General features: G+C 39.5%; 1 protein-coding gene across 2 annotated transcripts in view; it reads left to right on the top strand.

The window, feature by feature from the left end:
* The window catches only part of Ryr2 (ryanodine receptor 2), a 565,815-nt gene that overhangs the window by 429,770 nt on the left and 114,882 nt on the right, over positions 1-21,163 (top strand). For both annotated transcript variants that reach the window (XM_057787812.1, XM_057787811.1), the window contains 6 exons: positions 499-614; positions 4,145-4,209; positions 6,900-7,021; positions 12,345-12,394; positions 18,678-18,738; positions 20,451-20,689. In XM_057787812.1, coding sequence (XP_057643795.1) covers positions 499-614; positions 4,145-4,209; positions 6,900-7,021; positions 12,345-12,394; positions 18,678-18,738; positions 20,451-20,689 — 653 coding nt within the window. The remainder of the gene's footprint in view (positions 1-498; positions 615-4,144; positions 4,210-6,899; positions 7,022-12,344; positions 12,395-18,677; positions 18,739-20,450; positions 20,690-21,163) is intronic.

Raw genomic sequence — 21,163 nt, 5'->3', positions numbered from 1 at the left:
CCCCCAAACATGGAACAAAGCCACCCACTTTCAGGGTTATTCTTCCCACATCAATTTAGGGCAACCAAGGCAGTCCGCCCAGAGACTTGTCCACAGGCCAACCTGGTCTAGACAATCCCCCATTGCGACTCTTATCATAAGTGACTCTAGGTTGTGCCAAGTGAACAATTGCCCCGGCTTGTGCCAGAGACAGCAGTGCTCTTAGCTGTTTTCATTTTTTCACCTTCCATCATTTCAGCAAAATCCATAAGCAAAAGTAAAAAGACCCATACCTTATTTGCATAAATGCAACATTTTAACACGTGGTATTGGAATGATTCATTTTAGTTTTGTATTTCATGCAAAATATTCCTTATAGGTAACCCTCTCTTTGTGATTAGCAATAAAAATATTACGTTACCTTCAATTTTATGCACAGTTTTTATAATAAAATTTTATCTTCTGATAGATCATTTATACACATGTATAATGCTTCATTGTCTATTTTTGTTGTTGCAGAGGGTTCAAGGACCTGGATCTGGACACACCTTCCATTGAGAAGCGATTTGCCTATAGTTTCCTGCAGCAGCTGATCCGCTATGTGGACGAGGCTCATCAGTACATCCTGGAGTTTGGTATGTAGCTGCTCTTACTGCTCATCATCGAGCTCTTGTCATTCCTAGTGTGTGCAGGGTCAGGGTGTACCCACATTACATCCATCTGGTACAAAGGAGCGCATAACAGCCAGTAACTTTCTAGAGAGTGGATTGAGTTTGAAAACTTGAAAATATCCATATAGTGTTATATGAGAACACATGGATTTCTCACACACTGACAAAAGTTTGGTTATTCTAATACTTCCCTATTGGAAGTTTGTAATCACCTTCTGGCACATTTTCTTTTTCTTAATCAAACATCACCAGCAGTGGGATGACCAGTATAAAGATTGTCCACATTTTGAATCTCTTGGTATTTATTTGTCTTGCTTTTGCGGTAGGGTCTCACTATGTAGTTAGCCCTGGCTGGCCCTGAACTTGCTATACCAATGAGGCCGGTTTTAGATTCACAGAGATCTATCTACCTCTGCCTCCTGAGTAATGGAATTATCAAGGCTTCTGTCATCACACCTGGCTAAGAACAGCGTTTTTCCTACTGAAAATTTGAATACTCTGTGATGAGAATTTCATCAAGGGGCCTTTCTGTGCCATTGCACAGTTATTTTACAGAGGTAGAGAAGATTTTAAGCTAGGGGACCCCTAATAAAAACATTAGCATCTCCCCTTTACATTTCCTTCCTCCCTGTCTCTATCTGTCCCTCCCTCCCTCTCTCCCTCTCTCCCTCCCTCCATCCCTACCTTTATATCTAATCCCATTTCATTTCTGCTGGTATGGTTCTATTCTCTCCAAACCTATTTGTATTTTGTTAACATGTTTAATGTAAAAAGGGTATTTCTTATGCTTCTTGAACTATTTGGTACTTTGGTTGTGCACAAATCCATCTTGATATATTTTACACAAGAAAGTCCCTTATAAAGACTTTTGCAAGCTAGGATACTAGAGGTACCTGCCCTGTAATACCAGCTACAAGGGAGGTTAAGGCAGCAAGATTACAAGTTCAAGGCCTATCTGAACTACAGAGTGAGGTCAAAGCCAGCCTAGGTAATTTAGTGAGACTCTGCCTCAAGGTACAAAAAGGACAAAGGGCTGGAGATGCTACCTACTGGTAGAGCATGTGTTAAGTATGTATTGGGTTCTTGGTTCTATCCCCAGGACCAGGGGAAAAATTCAAGTGTAAAACAAACAAACAAACAAACAAAAATAAAAAACAACCAAGCAAAAAACCATATTCTTTTTCTTGTTCTGATATCATAGATATCATGTCTTCTGTTGACCAGGGTTTTCTGTCCCACCTGGTCCTGCAGCCATTAAGTCTCAAAGAATCACACAGAGGTCTACATTAGTTATAAACTGATTGGCCAGTAGCCAGACAGGAAGTATAGGCAGAACAACAAGAATTCTGGGAAGAGGGAAGTTTCAGAGCAGTCATCACCCAGAGCAGAAGAAGCAAGATGTGACTGCCTTGTCAAGTAAGGTACCGAGCCATGTGGCTAACATAGACAAGATTAATAGGCTAATATAAGATGTAAGAATTAGTTAATAAGAAAATCCTGAGCTACTAGGCCAACTAACGTTTTATTAAAAATAATATAAATGGCAGGATAAAAGACTATTGTTCCACAGCAGTCTTCCATGAAAATTACACTGAATTTGTACCTAAGATTTATTATCATCATTCCTATTTCTTTCCCTTTTTTAAAAAAAGCTAAAAAGAAAACCTTTATTGCCAGATGGTGGCTGCCCAAACCATGCAGCCCTGAGCCTTACAGATCATTTACTTTTATACATAAAAACCATATCCTGGTTGGCACACTTCAGTTAGTAAGAAGTGGAACTATAATGCCCCAAAACAAAAATAGTATGTTTAGGGATATTTCACTTAGGTACTTTCCTGGAAGTATGGACTAGATCTTTGACCCATTTTGGTAGGTGTTGAGGACTACATGCTGGGTTTTAAGGTCAGAATGGTGCCTGTAACCTGGTACCAGTCATGATAAGGGCTGGAGGCAGGTTACAGCTTTACCACTAAGGCACATTCCGGCTTCCATATTGAAACATCATTCCTATTTTTAATTGCAAAGCTTTACCCCTGGTACAAGCCAGTTTGAGTCTTACAAAATCTGGATGCTCATGTTCAACTCTGAACCTTTCCATTTCATACGAAGTTCTGCATATTGACAGGGTTGTTGTAGATTGTTATCACCTCTTCTGTGTATATATGCACAGGCCATTTCTTTATGCATGAGGGAGGCTATGGAGACTATTTTCCAAGTCAGTGTGCCAAGGTCAATCAGTTTCCAGCTTTGTATTTTTCTCTAAACCTTGAGTAAACCAGGAGTGGTTTTGCCTCACGTAAAAAAAATCCTTTTTGGCGTAGGTTAGGGCACTAGTTAGCAGGATCCTAATTTTGCAGCTAAGTAGTAACATTGTTTTCCTCTTACTCATTCCTGGACCAAGTGGTCTGTAGGTTCAGAGTTGATAGATACGAAAGTAGAAAATAACAATGAAATGGGCCTATAAGGAGGGAGGGACGGAGGAATGGGGAGGGCAATGGAGAGGGGAACAAATGAGAACAAAGTCTAGTGTGCAGAAGTGCTATGATGGAATCTGTTATTTTCATGCTAGTTTTAAAGCTTAATAAAAAGTAACGGAAAACATCAGAAGCCTTAACATTCATGCCCATCTCTATCAAAGAGTAGCGTAAAACCTAACTAAGACTATGTGGCCACTGTTCTCACTGCGGTGCGTCCTAGAAGATGTAGCATTTTGATTTCCTAATTCCTACCAACAAATCTATAATATAGGTTTTGTTTCTATTATTATGACAGGTACACTGGCCAGCAACTTAGGTGAGGAAAGGATTCATTATAACTTTGAATTCCAGGCCACAGAACATCACTGTGGAAGGTCAAGACAGGAAATTGAAGGCAGACTTGCTAATCAATACAGCATTGCCTCCAGTAAGGAAATTTGCTTCATGGCCAAATAAATATACAGTAACCATGGAAAATGGTGTTTTCTGGCTGGCAGGCAGGTTTATACTCAGTCAGCTTGGCTATTCAACCTAGGACCACCTGCCTACAGCATGGTGCTATCCAAGTGGGCTGTGTCCTCTGACATCAATGAACTATTCAAACAGTCCTCCACAGGTGCTCTCACAGGCCAGCTTGAAGTAGGATCATTCTTCAGTTGACACTGTCTTCTCAGGGACTCCTGGCTGTGTCAAGTGGACAGTTAACAGTAGCCAGCACAGATGTCCATGGTGTGATTGTGCTCATAATTGTCATGTCATTATGAGTTGGGCATAATAGATGCCTAATTTGGACCTGATTGGTTTTTTTTTTTGTTTGTTTGTTTTTTTTTTTTTTTTTTGAACTTGTACTTTTCATCACCATGCTGAAGTTACTCTTAACACCTTGGTTGGCGTTTTCTTTTCAGTTTGGTGGGCTGATACCTTTAGGAAGACATTTTAAGCTATGCATTTTGTATGAATTTCTTAAAATGTTGGTCGCTCAATGTGGACCTAAAATCTCTTTACTGTCTACAGATGGCGGCAGCAGAAGCAAAGGAGAACATTTCCCGTACGAGCAAGAAATCAAGTTCTTTGCCAAAGTACAGTATATGACACGTCTTGTTTCAGCTTCAGTGTTGACAGAATGGACCCATCACATCCTCACTCCCTTTTAGCATACACTTACTGTAAATGCTGCTCTCACTACTAGTACACACTCTCTGGCTGCGAGAAGTACCTGCATGACTCATGCAAGAGGGGTCGGCCTGTGGTGTCCTTGGCCAGCACTTACCTTACACTCGCTCAGTTCTCCCCACCGCGTTCTGTTCCTCACATGACTTAGTTGTCAGGGCCCGTGGGCCCCGACATAGAAAACTATTTCCTTTAATCCCAGCACTTGGGAGGCAGAGGCAGGCAGATCTCTGTGAGTTTGAGACCAGCCTGGTCTACAGAGCTAGTTCCAGGACAGGCTCCAAAACCACAGAGAAACCCTGTCTCAAAAAACCAAAAAAAAAAAAAAGAAAACTATTTTCCCTAACTCGACCGGTAGGGAGGCGCAAGAAATAACTAATAACTAGACACAGCTTACACCATTATCACAGAAGGACATCTCAGGCTTCTCCCCATCCTGAAGATCTACACGCGTTTTTTATATCAAACTCCCTTCCCCCTTTTTATTCCCTTGCATGGCTAGGGAAGCATCTGCAACTAAATCATCAGTTTAGGCAAACACCTCTCCCCAGGCGATCTACATTTGTAACAAAAGAGAAAGGAGCAGCACATCCTGCCTGTTGTGAGGCAGGGACAGCCTGTCTGCAGGTCTAAGTGACTACCTGAGGTGGGCCTATGGTTTCAGAGCCTGGCTGCCACATATCGAAATATGGGCCTACACTTAGTTATGCCCCTTCCCATCTACGCTCTAATTCTTATGGCTCCCTTGTGTGAAGTAGAAGTAGTAACCCAGTTTCTTAACATTTTGTTCATTTTTTCTGTTAGCTAATAAGCTTAATGGCATATGAATGAGTGTATGGCTTCAACCATAAATTCTTTGTTGCGGGATCTCAGTCTTGTTCCTCCACAGCAGAGATTTAGAGCATAAACCACTCATAGGAGGAGTACAAAGGGTTCTCCTTTAATGGGGAAATCATCCCTTCCTTCAGTCAAGGAGCGGTGGAGATTAAAGATAGTGCACCCCACCACTGGCCCATTTGCTTCCTTGGCTGTGTCAGGTAGTAGACTGGCATGGGGACTTTTGCAGATCCATTAGTGTCCCTTGGGTGCGTGTGCCTCTTAACAACACCTTGCAGGTAAGCTGAAGGCTCACTGCTACTGACCGTTTTCTTCCAATTCACTTGCTTTGGTGAGGTTTCAGATCATTTTCTATAAACACGTTTGGTAGATTTTCAGATGGCATGCTTTTTCAATGATTGATATCTGCCTTCAGCTATGTTTTCAGACTTACACCTTTTGTTGGGTCAGTCATCTAAACATATGGTTTATGCCAGGATGCATATTGTTAGTGATGAATAGACCAAAGATAGATTGGCAGATAACAGATAGAGAAGTAGATGATTGGTAGATACGTAGACCAGTCAGTTCCAGCCAATACATGATTATAATCCCCTCTTGACACCCAATTATCAGAAATGATATGTATTCATGATACTAATACACCTTTAAATTGCCTACCCACCCAGCACCCCTAGTTGTTGCTTGTAGATGTTTAATGTGGCTTAATTTCATTTTCTATTTTGATCTAGTACCTAAGTCTGCCAGTCAGTATATTCAGGCTCTATTATGACTTTCAAGAGAGTGATAAAATTGTGTATTTAGTCATTCAGTATAACTATTTTATACTACAGGGTAGGAAAAAAAAAAAAAACACCACTGTACCCAGCAAATAGACTAGCAGATAATTCTAGAGGTCAGAAAAATGACAATGTGGATCTAGAATTCCAACTCTGTTTCTTACAATCTTTTGCCTAAGAAGCTTTGAGAGAGGAGAGAGAAGTAGGGAGACAGAGACAAAGAGTTCTGTCTAAAATTAATGCCTTAGAGGGGCAGAGAATAAAAGATTTTTCTCTGGTGAAGAGAGCAGAAAAGGTCTGCCCACCCAATGGAGCACCTCTGAGCAAGGTCTGCTGATGGGGAGTCAGAAGTACCCTTCACACAGAGGAAATTGTGTGTACCAAGATGTGTGCACAAGTACACAGAGCAGGAGGAAGAGCCAGCCCAGGGCAGAGAAGCTAAATCTGAACGCAATGGGAACTTTGACTTTGAGAAAGGGTAGATACCGTGTACCTTGTGCGGGAAGCAGGTAGCAATGTAGTTTTGAGTGGGTCTCCTATTTCATTTTTCATTTAACATCTACAAAGCAAAAATGAAGGCAGTTACCACACACAGTATGCAGTAGGACAAACATCATGATACTACCCCCGTGGCAGGTCTCACATATAATGGCATCTTGGTGTGTGGTAATCCTGGGAATTTGAGAGCCTTTTGGTCATGAAACTATATTGTACAAACTCTATCAAGTGCATATCATTTTGAGAAAATAGAATAATTCTGGACTGTTCAAAATTGCTGTGTTCTTCATAATTAAGTCCCAGCACATCCTGCTCTGCTCCGCCCATACTCACACACATGCATATAAGCATGTACACATGTATACGTGTACACACACTTGAGCATGGGTGCAGTGTTACACAGGCACAGATCTCCATGGGCTCTGAGCACTTCCCCACCCCCAGTAGTCCATTCCGTAGATCTGTTTTCTCTTCCTCTCTTTCAGGTCGTTCTTCCGTTAATTGATCAGTATTTCAAAAACCACCGCCTGTACTTCTTGTCTGCGGCAAGCAGGCCTCTCTGCACTGGAGGACACGCATCCAACAAAGAGAAGGAGATGGTGACGAGGTACAGAGCTGTGGCCGCAAAGCTTTCTAGTTCATTTCTTCGTGTTTGTATTTAGATCAGAGAACCCCAGGACCTTGAGCAGGGCTGGGAGGAGAGTCTCCTCCCCCGAGTCTCATGCTAGGTGTGGAGAGGTCCTGCAAATTGACATTTGTGTGTGTTAGACACAGATCTGCTTCTTAAAGGGAACAGTAACAGAAGAAACAAAACACCTTTCAAGGCAGATTGTGTAAGGGTACTGTATCCATTCCATCAGTATTGAACAACTCAAAATGACAGGATCTCCAAGAAGACTGGGGAAGAATCTCCATATTGGTATTTATGATGAAATAATTATGCTTTGAACATTAGTTTCTTTGATTTTTTTCTTGGCAATCTGTTTTTGACAGCTTTCACATTTTAAAGAAGGCAGTGCTCAACTTAGACACTATTAGTTTTTCAAAAATTTAAACTAAGTCGTCGCTATCATGATAGTGGGATAGAAAACAGAACAAACCTTTCTGGTGTTCTCTTGTGCCTTATTTGTTAAAACCATGTCTTCTTTAGAGATTTTTTTTTTTCCACGTGAGATTCTACTTTGTTTTTGGGGTGTGTTTTCCTAAAACTCTGTTATCTCTCAGTCTACGTGGAGATTAGCGGCTATGAAAATCTCTGGCACTCCATTGCTCACAACCATCCCAAGCATTGAGAATGTATCTGAGCAATATTTCCATAAAAGAGAGTAAACTATACAAAGAACTCTTCTCTTGGCCTTGAATCTCCTGCTGTGTGGGATGATCATGGCCTAGGCAGAGTAAGATGTAACTGAATGGGACACCAGCAGTGGTGGAGGGGAATGAGAGTCCAGGCTTGAATAATGTGAGAGGGTGGAACCAGCTCATTGAACTTTTATTATCTATTTCCCTGACTACACACTGCCACCATTCTCTTTCCCTCCCTCTCTCTCTTTTTCTCTCTCTTTCTGTCTCTCTCCATCTCTGTCTTTGTCTCTGTCTCTCGCTGTCTCACCTCCTTAAATACCAATCTGTGAGGTTGATAAAAGCACAGCAGGCTGAGAGGAGACGCAGGGTCACATCCCACTGTGAGACCACACTCCTTCTAACTTGGGCATGACCTTCCTCCCTGAATTCCCTTGAAAGGAAAATATAGCCTTGTAGAATTTCTCATAGGTGCTCATCCATGTCTCTGGGTTCATGTCCCTGTGGACTGAGAGAACACACAATCAACTAGAAAACTCACATGCACCCAGACCCCGTGAAACATGATGAACCCTGAATCCTCTGCTTCTTCTGGGGTCACTTAGTTGTTTGTAATAGAAGCCTTGTTCTCCAAGGGTGTTGGTAATTTAAATATTACTTGATGAATGTAAACCAAGACAAAGTACACTGAGAGAAAGCAATGAAAACACACAAATAAACCAAAACAAATTCATTTTTTTCCCATTTTCAGTCTTTATTTTTAGTCAGTGTCAGCTTTACTCATGGGAATGTCAACTGCCTACACACAGAGATGCCAAAACACTAAGTTATATATTCTTACTACACATAATTTGTACTTGCTGATTATACTTAAATAAAGCTGGGGGGAAAAAGCCTAGGACTATGTACCTCTGAAGTAAATTCACCTATTGTCTGTAACCAATCTTGTAGCCCTTAGAGAAAAAGTTAGCTCCAGTGCTGCCACCAAGTGATGTAGTTGTGAGGCCCTAGAAGGCCACCAGACAACTCTTGCTAATGAATAATACTGTAGTGTTTTCAATGATGCCACCTTCCATTTAATAGCACCTGATAGAAAGAGGATTGGTAAAATTTACTTTTCCCGTTGGCATTCCCAGAAAAGAAACACATCTGCCTTTGAAAAACCTCCACACACACACAATGCAAATGAAACCAGAGTAGAAGTAAATTATGTCATGGTGGTGCTTTAATGTCTGTCATAGGAAGTGAATCTTAGAGGGAGAAATTCATATCTAAACCAATAGATAAGGTAATGATAAATTAAGGTATATAGATAGATGAAATATACTATGCAGTTAAAAATTATGATGGCTAGAGATATCTAACTTAAGGAAATGACCCTAATAAATGCATTGAAAATATTATTAATCCAACTTGTAGACGTACCTACTTTTTCATATATAGTACAAATAAGAAATATGCATAATTTTAACAGCTGTTTTCTTTGCACAGTATATTATAGATAATTTGTTCCATTTTAGATGTTCTAAAAATGAGAACAAAAAATGTCTGATGATCTGAATATGTTTAAAAACAGCTAGTAGCAGACACCATGACAGTAACATACAAGCAACTAATTCACTTTAGACGCAGGGATGAAATACCTGAGCTTTTCAGATGTTTGAGTTTTTACCAGTAGATGGGGAGATCTTGGTCAGGATTGCTTTTGTTTAAAAAAATTAGTAAATAAATTATAGTCCAAATTAATATAGAATCAAATCTCACAACTAAGAGCTACATACAGAGAGTTAAATATTACAACGTAAGTAGATACAATGAACAATCAGAAGATCAATGGACTGACTGAAGAGAAGGCTTAGTGGTTACAAACATGCATGCTCTTGCAGAGGACCTGGTTTGGTTCCCAGAACCCACATTAAGTGGCTCACAATCACTTATAACTTCGTCTCCAGGATCCAAGCCTTCTTCTGTCCTCTGCCAGCACTTTTATGTTTATCTGTGTGTCTGTGCGCACAGACACACAGACAGGTAGCAGGCAGGCAGGTAGACACACATACATACATACAAACAAAGAGTATATCAAGTAGATAAAATGCTAAACCCTGACCTTGCTGTGAAGACTAGCCAAAGATACATTGAAATGCATTGTTTGTGCTGTAATACTGGTTGAAATTATATTTAACGGTTATTCCTAGCAGTGGTTTCCATTGTCAGAGTTAATGTCTCCCCAGTTATTAACCAATGATTCTGTGAGACACTTTCTAGCACTCATTTCCTAGCACTCAAAATTCTTTCCTAAGCACTTATTGTTTCGAAAGTCAGGATCATCATGTCTGCAAAGATTAAAATTTGGGTCAGCAGAGTCAAGGCAATAGTTTTCGTGTATAACAAGCACAAGTCCTAGTTTGCCCAGAAATTCTGTCCCCAAAATAGATGGCATAAAAGGGGAAAGTTACCTTCCTGGAGGAGTTAGCCTTCAATGTCTTTTTCTGTCCCTGGTGATGTGGTTAGTGAGCAGTGTGATGGGGAAGAATGACTATTTTCTGGCCTATTTAGTGAACACAATCTAGTGGAAGGAGGTACAAAACTATTGTGTTTCCAAAAAAGCCAAAACAGCCTAGGTGTTGATCCACCAGCAATATCTGTGTTCACATATAGTCAATGTTTCAAATTCAGTTGCCCCAGGAATAGCTCACAATGTTTCACTCAGATGCTGGAGAGTAGTAATGAACGCCCTTTAACACAAGCGAGGATACAACCTGATAGTGTGTTCCTTTTGGTCTGTGCTGTCAGTCTCTCCAGAGAGACAAATCTGTCTTTGGAAAGAGGGTACTTACGAGTTACTGTGAAGCTCAGTAGATGGGGAGATCTTGGTCAGGATTGCTTTTGTTTAAAAAAATTAGTAAATAAATTATAGTCCAAATTAATATAGAATCAAATCTCACAACTAAGAGCTACATACAGAGATCTTTATTTTTTAAATATTTTGCTCTAATAAATGATGTCTCAAACCCAACATTCCCAGATGTTTGCAGATGAGCATTTTCTTGGAATAGCTATGAAATACTCTATGTAATTATTCAATAAATGAATGAATCCATCTTAGTGTGGTAGTGCCTGCCTATAATCTCAGCATTTAGGGGCATAAGCCATTGGATTATGAGTTCAATGCTAGCCTGGGCTCCCTGAGTAGTTTGATGTCAGCCTGAGCTGTGTAGCTTGTCCTTGTCTCAAAAGGAAAAAGAATCAACAAATACATTGTTAAAAACCAATTAATCCATGTTGGTATGAAGAATGCAAAGGCATCGGGTCAAAATTTACTATAAGAGAGGTCAGCACACAGAGGTGAGGCTCTTCCTTCCTTCTTTCAAGATTTAGTCCCTTGATTTTGCCCTGTGTCTGCTCTCTAGGGTTTGCATACCATGGTGCTGGGGCCAGAGGAGCTTTCCCAGAAAGCCTGGGCAGCGAGGAGCCAGCCGACCCCACTGCGGGAACCCAGATTAGGTAGACCCGCACAATCCTCCAGGGAAGGACACTAGGAAGTGCGGACTAGGACAAGAGCTGTTCCTCTGAAGGGCTCAGAAGAGAGCAGAGAGATAGGAGATAGTGGAGGCTGGGACCTGCTGGATTAAGTGCCATGGTGGAACTCGGGTGGTTCCTGGGAGCATCGGCAGGGACATGTGGGGATGGTAGTGTGGAGGCCTGGACATCAGGAAAGGCGTCTTGGGGTCTGTGCAGTCTGAGCTGAGCCAGTGAGAAACAAGTGAGGTATAGCAATCAATATCAGCAAAGAGTTTCCTTAGAAGACGGACCCTTGGGAGGCCATGGGGCTAGGAATGGACAAAGAGCAGGTGACACCTGCTCTCATAGCTCTGGAATATTCACTGAGGGGTAATATTGGAGGTGGCCATGCAGACTGTGGAATACAAGCTGTGATTACTTGAATTGTCCCATTGACAACGACTGTGGATTTCCTGGGACCCCGAGGTAGGGAAATAAGAAAGACAGTCAACTCGTTCTTCATCGTAAAGAAGCCTTGTGGTCATCATACCTATCATTTCTTGACAGCCATCAGATCATCAATCCGGATTCTATTTCTACTTTATGAAGTCTAAATAGGGAGCCCAGTGATGTTTAGTAGAGACATTTTGCCCAGTAAAGGAGTACTAAAACTTACAGTACCATTTCTGCCCAAAGCACCATACTTCTGTTTGTAAATAAATAAGGCCCGTGATATGAACCAGGTGTTTTAGGCAGATTGAATTCTTTTCCATGTGGTTTTTCTATAGTTCTGGTCCTTGTGAGGTTTATAGAGATGGCTTCTGTATTAATGAGCTTTGCTTTCTATTTTATTTTGTTTCTTTACTTATAATATGTGCTTTTTTAACCATGTTTGTTAAGATACGCAGAAATTCTTTCTTTACTATCTTATTCCACACTTTGCTCAGAGAATCGATCCTTTCTGCGTGACATCATGTTTGCTTTTTTTTCCTGCTCATAGGTCAGCTGTTTTGTTTCCTTTCTTTTCTTCTTCTTGTCTTATTTGATTTATTTTTAATTTCCCCCTGTCTTTTTTCTACCTCCCTTCCCCCTCCCCTTTTCTCCTTTTGTTTTTCTTTTGTCCTCAGCCTGTTCTGCAAACTTGGAGTTCTTGTCAGGCATAGGATCTCACTGTTTGGTAAGGAGACCCTTGGGAAATTTCTGAGCATGGCCATCAGGGGCTTTTCTTTGCTAATTTTGCACTGTGTTGTGTGCTGCTTTGTTGCATGGATGCATGACTGCACGGCTGCATGCATGGCCCTCATAGGCCAGACAAGTTCCTGAAGGATGTATATAAGTAACATTAGCTATGGCAAAATGGGGGGCTGTGTCTTTTCCTGAGCCAGTCCAATTTATGACTGAAAACTGAAGCATATTTAATTAAAGCAAAAGAATGAAAATGGCATGTTCTGCCATATTTTATTTCAAGGGTAAAAGGAAATTGGGCTCTTGGATTTTTGCTCAGCTCTCTCTGGAAGATTAAAAAATAAGTTGCTATCAATCCAAATTTGGAACTTTACATTGAATTTTAAATGTTCTTGACTACAGATATATTTGTCTCCTGCATTCCAAACCTTGGAGCTTGGTAATTATGGGATCATAGAACCAAGAGCTTCTCTTGGTCAAAGTGGCTTCTCTAGCACCACTTCTCCACACCCCAGCCTTTTCTGGATGTGTCTGATGATCTATGAGATTGAAGGACATGTGCCTGCATACCTGTGCAGGGTGTGCACTTACCTTCACAGATGATCCTACTGGGGCTTTAGGAATTGGCAGTCACCCCCTTTCTTTTATCTGTTCATGTAAATTGCCGAAGCAAATTTGATTTTGCTCTCTAGATTTTGGGGATAATGTTGGGATATTTTATAGGAATATATTTCTAGAAATGCTATCAATTTAAGTATATTTTTATGAAAGACTAAAGATTTAGAAAACTCATTTTTTTTTTGTAAAAGTCACAGTGAATAAACTAAGGGTCTTACAGATAGACACATACACAGAGACGGACACAAAAATACATCCTTAATAAAATTTGTAATAAGTGATAGGTTTTGCTCAGCTAACTACTGTTATACTATATACTTCTTGGTCTGGAATGTTCAGTACACTTCTGTTTATCAGTTAACTTACATTTCATATAAATTTTCTGGGTTTTTACAGTATTGTTTAAGATACTTAAAAATTTCAGGGCAGTATCTTCAAAATAATTTCTCTTTAGCTATTTTTCACCAATAGACAATAATTCATGTGAAAATTTTCAGATAAGATTCTCATGTTCTTTTTATCAGGTTCAAACATCATGTCATCAGAGAGCACTGTCTAACTATGAATAGCTCTGTTGGGGCTTGTCTGTCAGTGCTGGTGTTTATGGACTCACCTGAAAGCACAATACTTGTGGTATGCTCTTTTCAACTGGGCACCTGTTTTATGTCACTAATACCCCTCTAAGAGAATTAAACATATCCTATATATATGTGATAAAGTACATACATCTTGAAAACAAGAATCTTTTCATATTTATACATCTACTTAATCAAGTCAAGTCAAGAAAAATTTCCAACATTCAGAACACTTCCATTATGCCATTTTTAATAATGATAATTTTTTGAAAGGAATATTACATGGACATTCTGTCAGCAAGGATTCATTCCTTTTGCCTGTTATTTAGACTCATATTTTTTTCAAGTATAATATCTAAGGGTAATTGATGATAAATGTGTAATATAGTTTGTTATTCCCTTGCAGGGGCAAATTAATTATTCTTTCTTATGTAATCTTAATATCTAATTAGATGCAGTATTTGAAATCTATTAAGCTGGAAAATGTCTTTAACAATCAAACGTGCTCTAAAACAGACTTGCGTCATTGTCTTAGCACAAAAACTTTACATAGCACACTTATAGCCTGTCTTTAAACTCTTGTGATGACTAGAAGAGGACACTGGGCTTTGACTATATATATGCTGCTTTCGAGAATTTTAACTACCTGAATGATTTGGACAAGAGACTTGAATGCCTAAACCTTTACTTTTTGTATTGTGGTAGGCTTAAAATCACCACTAATCTTAGAAATTTGTTGTGTGTATTAAACCTAACATAAGTTAATGAATGTTGAGATACTGTGGAGACTGAAATTGCTTTGTTCATGTCCTGGTTTGAGACATTAGATTTTATTAGGTTTTTTTGAAATCTTATTTGTTAGCTCTTACTTAGGTGAATCAAATTAAGTACAAAATATATCACAAAGTGTGGTTATTTAAGGTAGATCTACAAGACCTTTACATACCCCATTGCATCAGGGATGGGTTTTACTAAGAGACCTTAACAAATATGAAGCAGGTACTTGCATATAGTCATGTTACTCTTTTCTTTCACCCTATCTCATATACATTTCATATGATTTTCTGCATTATGGCAGGAAATAAACTGTTTATCAACTCTATCATATATACTGCATTAGTTTAGAAAAAGTTATGATTCGAAGCCAGAAGGATGGATCAGCAGTTAGACCCAGGTTCAGTTTCCAGTACCCACACAGGGCAGCTCATGATCCCTGAAACTTCAGTTTCAAGAGATCCCTCTTCTGGGCTTTAATGGCACCCACATACACATGACACACACACATCAATATAAATAAAAAATCATACTTGAAAATAATTCATGACTTTATTTAAGAAATAGTTGAGAAAAATTTAAACTCTATGAAATACTTTGGTTTGATAATGGTTACCAAAACTGAAGATACAAAAAGATACACATTAACCTCCCATAGTTAGGCGTTAGAGACCAGGAGAGAGCAATAAACAGATCACGTTCTTGTTGTTGGGGTCACTGTGGTGAGTTGATATGGTATGTACTTGGGATATTAAGCCTTTATTATCTGCCGAATTAAATCACACCTACAATTCTTCTGTAGTCACCGACTGTTAAGACATCTAAACCATGAGGGTTAACAAAAGTTCACTCTCCATGTTTGCATGTGTCTTTGATCTCCTTTAAAAATATTTTCTATACATCAAAACAACCAAAGAACAGAGAGGCCAACCCAACAGCTCTCATGCTCAGAACTGTTATTTTGAGGCTCTTAAAGCATTTCATGTTATGTGGGAAAATGGTGAAGATATTGTTTCCAAGGATGGATGTTTTCACTGTAGAATCCTGGCAAATAGAACAGACTATTTTGTGAGGTGGGGTGGTGGAGAGGGAAAGAAAATGCCATCCTGCTTAAATCCATGCTTTCCCACTTGACCTCTGAAGACTTTGTTTGACTCTCTAAGTTGGTGTACACATGCATTCTGGGAATTCAGTTGGGATGGGAACAACACTTAGGCAGTTTGACAAGACAGAGGATCTCATTTGTCATTCTAAGAGCCCAATGTTGGCTAAATAAACACTGTTTTCATTCTTATTAACACTCTCCACTTTGCTAGCTGGGAATTCTGTTTGCTAACTTAAAGACAAGAGCATCCCCAAACTAACCCATGACATTAAATTCTTCAGTCATTGATACTGAGAGCAGGATATGAAGGCAGAATAATCTCAGGGATAATGTCACAGGGTTATGCCTCAAAGGTCTGTTAAGGGCATGATTTGCACACATAAAGAAAAAACTAGTACTTCAAATGCATCTTTGAATATGTGGACATTGTGTGTATGCTGTGCGTGAGACATTCTCTTAGGGTGTGAAGATGGAGAAATGAAGAATTTTCTTTCTATTGTTATACCAGAGTCCTTTTACCTGTGTTACTCTAGGACCAAAGAACCCACTCTATCTGCATCCCCTCTTCCCACTCTGCGCTCCATACAGCCATGTCTTTCTCAGACACCAGCCTCCTATCCTACTCCTGCATGCCCAGTGTCTTCTTTTTCTGTAGAATAACCTGAGCATGCAAGCTGGCCTTCTCAGGTGCCACTCATCCCTTCTTACCACATTGCTTTTCCTTGCTCATTACGTATGCTACCTCAGCTCTCCTGGAAACTCCTTACCTCTGCAGTGCATCATGTCCCTTTTCATTCAGGCTCATTGGTGCCCTCATTACTCTGTGGGATCAGAGTCACCACCTCTAACACTTGCCTTCTTAATTCTCACTAAGTGCAGTAAATTCCTGCCCTTCTGGCTTCCATTTATTCTCACGGGGCTAAGCAGGAAGCAAAGCACATGATAACCTTTTAAAAATACCTGACAAGTAAAGGAATGAATGAACCAATCAGATCCTGCTCTCAAAGAGCTCATGGTCTTAATAGAGAAGACAGGTAACAGACATTTAAAATAGTAAGTGCTGTAAATTACAATTTTTTTATTCAAATAATGCAACCTTTAATTTTGTTTTTATTTTTTTGGGAAATTATCAAGCAAAAAAAATGTAAGTTTTTCTTTATAAGACACTCAATCCCCGGAGATACTTCCCTGAGCCAGTGGAGAATGTATCAAACTTATGACAGAAATGCTTATGAAACCATACTGTCAAAAATTCTTTTAGCTTGACCACATAGTGGCCCTGAGCCTGAACATACAGTATCACTGCATTTTACCACAATGTTAGCTGGGAGGATATCGACACAGCATAGATTCTAGATGTTTAAAAGAAAGCTACTTGTTATGAAATTTTTCTGTTTTGCAGATGAAGATACTTACTTTTCACTAGTGCATGAATCTTAAATTTATATTTAGACAAGTTTCCAAAGTAAATGCTAAGTTATTTCCTTGTTATCTCTCCCTGACTATTAGAAGATTAGATTCACATTTATAGGTTTAATGTCTCCCTTCAAAATGCCTAGTGTATTTGAATACTTATTGCTATTCTCCAGGAGGAGGTATCAAAAAAATTAGTCTGTATATGTTATCCTAGAAAGCTCAGGTTGTGCTTGACTTGTTGGGCATGGTAGAGACAATGAAAAAGAAATCCTTTAAAGCCCCAAACATCTCTGAGGATAGTGTCTGTCTAGAACCGAGAGTGTCTTTGTGTTATGATGTGTCTAAAGTGGCCTGCTCCTGTTCCAGGATGATTACCCAGTTCTTTGTATGTGTAACTGGGCTATTTTAAGATGTGGTTTTGTTTAAAGAAGTTAACATTCAGGTGTTATGAAAGCTTATATTGAGTCATGACTCATTACCGTAAGGGTCCTGTGTGTGTGTGTATATGTGTGTGTATGTGATGAAAATATAGAACAATGACTAATATAAAATGACCATATTTTGTAGCCAAATTATTTGTTAATGGTATCATCATATTATTTGTTTATTTATTTATTAAAACACCCATCACTGCGCATCATACATACATACACAAACACACACACACACCACATACTGATTATGTCACTCATCATTTTGTATTTTATATACAAAATTGCAGTCAAGATGCACAAATCTCATTGTTTTCAAGAATTACAATCTGAGTAGTGCAAAAGAGTTCTGTTTAATGTTCTGGAGAGATGACTCAGTAGTTAAGGGCAAGTGCTCCTCTTGCAGAGGACCTCGGTTCAGTTCTCAACACCGGGATCAGGCAGCTCACAACCACATGTAGCTCCAGCTCAAGGAGATCTGACACTTCCTCCTGGCTTGCTTAGGCACTGCATGCACATGGGCACATAACCACACACATGCACAGAATTAAAAATAAATCTTTAATACAAACAGGAGTTCTATTTAGCTTCTCCAATCTCTGGTTTTAATTTTTAAAAAGAATTTATTTGTTGCTTCCCATTTTGCCAAAGACCAACAAAGTTTGGATAAATCAATCCAGCTTACCACATCAGAATTCAGGCATATTAATTCACACTAAGGCCTTTGAATGAAATAAGGAAGCAGAGATAGCCGGGCGGTGGTGGTGCACGCCTTTAATCCTAGCACTCCGGAGGCAGAGGCAGGCGGATCTCTGTGAGTTCTAGACTAGCCTGGTCTACAATAGCTAGTTCCAGGACAGGCGCCAAAGCTACAGAGAAACTCTGTCTCAAAAAACAAACAAACAAACAAATGAAATAAAGAAAGCAGAGACTCATGAAGTAATTAAAATAGAAGAAAGATGTGAAGAGATGTAGCCCATCTCATCTCTGATAGGATATGCGCTGACTTTAAAATTTTCCGCACTGTATGTATTACAGTGCGTTAGTGTGGGGAAAGCAATGTATCTGAGAAATTCAGCAAAAATTCCTTTAGTTTCGTGCGATGCTTCCGAATGCTTCTGGAGCATGTCTGCTGTGTGGTACGACATGCTCCACCGCTTGTCTACTTACATTTGCATAACCACTTTGAAGCAGGGAAACTGCATGATTTCAAACTTGAGTCTTCCAAAGTCTTTTTCATTAAGTTATGATTGAATTGTGTGAATTAACCAATGTTTGCAGCACATGAGTTAATAGGATGGGAGAAAATTAAGAAATTCTGAAGGTGATTTATATGGTGTTTTGTTTCCCCTTCAGGGAATGATGCTACCTCAATTGTGAACTGTCTTCATATTCTGGGGCAGACTTTGGATGCAAGGTAAATAGGCACATTTTTATCTAAATGAGTCAATGTCATTATGACGTGTCTTGATTTTATTTGGTTGTTTCATGAACACTTGATACAAGTACTTTTACTTGGCACAAGTGAAAAGAAACTTTATAAATTATTGATACAGTGATCCTTTGTTTTTACAATCATAAGGGTATTTAATCTTCAAATCATTTCTGAAGCAGCTGATTTTGTAACTGAGTTATCAATGAGAATAGCAATGGCAGCCAGACAACTCGTGGAGCCTTTTCAGTTCCTGGATGTGGTGGCTGAGCTTGACATTTTTTTTGAAGATTTATTTATTTATTATGCATACAATGTTCTGTTATCATATATACACCAGAAGAGGCACCAGATCTCATTATAGATGGTTGTGAGCCACCATGTGGTTGCTGGGAACTGAACTCAGGACCTCTGGAAGAGCAGCTAGTGCTCTGGACCTCTGAGCCATCTCTCGAGCCCCCCTGAGCTTGACATTTATGACAATGCTTGCTTTTGTTCAGAGCAAGTCAGAGGTGCAGCCGCATTGTGTAAAGTGACGTCTAAGATGGGCCAGGATGTATATAGACCAACTGAACCCCAAGTCAGTGTGCTAGTTATTCTGTTTGGCAAATCAGGAGTTTTGTCAAGTACATCATCTCTTTAGCATGATTGAACAATCAATTTACTATCAATTTAGCCCTTAAATACAAATCTAGTTCCTTCATGTCTCTTATAAGGAGTATTCTGTGACATTCCTTGACTACATCCTTATGTTTAAGCTTTTATGTCTCTGTCATAAATGAGGGAGTTAGAGTGTACACATACATTCCCTTCCAGGAGCAGTGGAAGTGGGGTGTTGGTACTGCAGAAAACCAAGTCTTCACTGGCTTCTTTAGAAGCCATTGCTCTGCTGTGCTTGGAAGTGTAGAATGTTTTAGCACTGGGCATCATTTTTCAACTACAATCTTTGTTTTGTTCATGTCTGTTGCCCAGAAGGTGTCCTTGTGTTTTTGGAGATGAGCTTAGCCAACTGGATGGAAACTTGCTGTTGTGTTGGCTATGAAATCTCAGACCACTGCCAGAAATCATAAATTATTATTGCATTCCAGGTCCTTACTGATGTCAACAGTGAGGTCATTTGTGAAAATGATTGGCCAAAGCAGCATTCCTATAACTTCAGATATATAGAAGACTTATTTTATAAAAAATGAAGTTGATAGTTGCTAAGGGAGGAGAGAGATATTATGACCCTCTCTTCCCTTCCCTGAGCACTTACAAGAAGCTAATGATTTCTAGAGGCAGGAGAGACATTATTTTTATTGGTGTAGCCACTGCTAAGTTGCCCATGCACTTGTAAATAATCCCTTTCCAGTAAGTAACTCTTTAGAGCTCATTGGTTCACCATATCATATGCATATCACCATGATCATATGCATGTACTCTTGTAAGCAAACACACAAAGACATGGAAGTAGAACTCTTTGGAAAGAGGGAGGGACAGAACAGAGGGTAATTGGAGGTGAATATAATCAACATATATTATATTCATATGTGAAAATGTCATAAAACAATTCTATATAATTAAATGTATGCTAATCAATTTTTTAAAGTTAAATATATTCTAGGTAGGTACTATAGTAGATAGGTAGCATAATGGGTCAGATTTTCTCCTTTGATTTCTTGCTGTCAGAAAGTCCAATCTTTTCCTTGACTTCACAGGACTGTGATGAAGACGGGCCTGGACAGTGTGAAAAGTGCTCTCAGGGCCTTTCTGGACAATGCAGCAGAAGATCTGGAAAAGACAATGGAAAACCTAAAGCAGGGCCAGTTTACTCACACCCGGAGCCAGCCCAAAGGGGTGACTCAGATCATCAACTACACCACAGTGGCACTGTTGCCCATGCTCTCGTCCCTGTTTGAACACATCGGCCAGCATCAGTTTGGAGAAGATCTGATATGTATGTAAATTTGGTCCTGAAGAACTGACTTTTGAACTAGCATCATTAGGGTCATCCCAACGTGCTTCTGCATGCAAATGTTTTTATTATTACAGAACAGCATTGATGGGTGTTCGAATGATAGAAACCATTCTTACAGGGACAGGTCTGTGCCTCAAAGGCCTGGAAGTAGAGTCACAGTTTTGGGTTGTATGTTCTGCATTGTTGAATTGTACGAGTCCATTACATCTTTCCAATGTTTATTTTCCGTTGATTTGGAACATAGAGCCATGCCACATTAAATGTTTTCAAATCGTTTCTGAGTCCAACACAGATTGCTGACTGGACCACCAAATAATATGAAATATACTGAGCCAAATGCAGCATCTAGAACACTGGACTGTGACAAGCACAAATAACTCTGTTGATAGGTTTTAGTGTGATTTTTGAGAGATATTTAATTGGCTGGTTTAGAACCAGAACTCTTTAGTTATT

The sequence above is a fragment of the Chionomys nivalis genome, chromosome 13, assembly GCF_950005125.1.
Source record: "Chionomys nivalis chromosome 13, mChiNiv1.1, whole genome shotgun sequence".
Lineage (NCBI taxonomy): Eukaryota > Metazoa > Chordata > Mammalia > Rodentia > Cricetidae > Chionomys > Chionomys nivalis.
The sequence above is the reverse complement of the archived record's forward strand: the minus strand, read 5'-3'. Positions and strand labels throughout refer to the sequence as shown.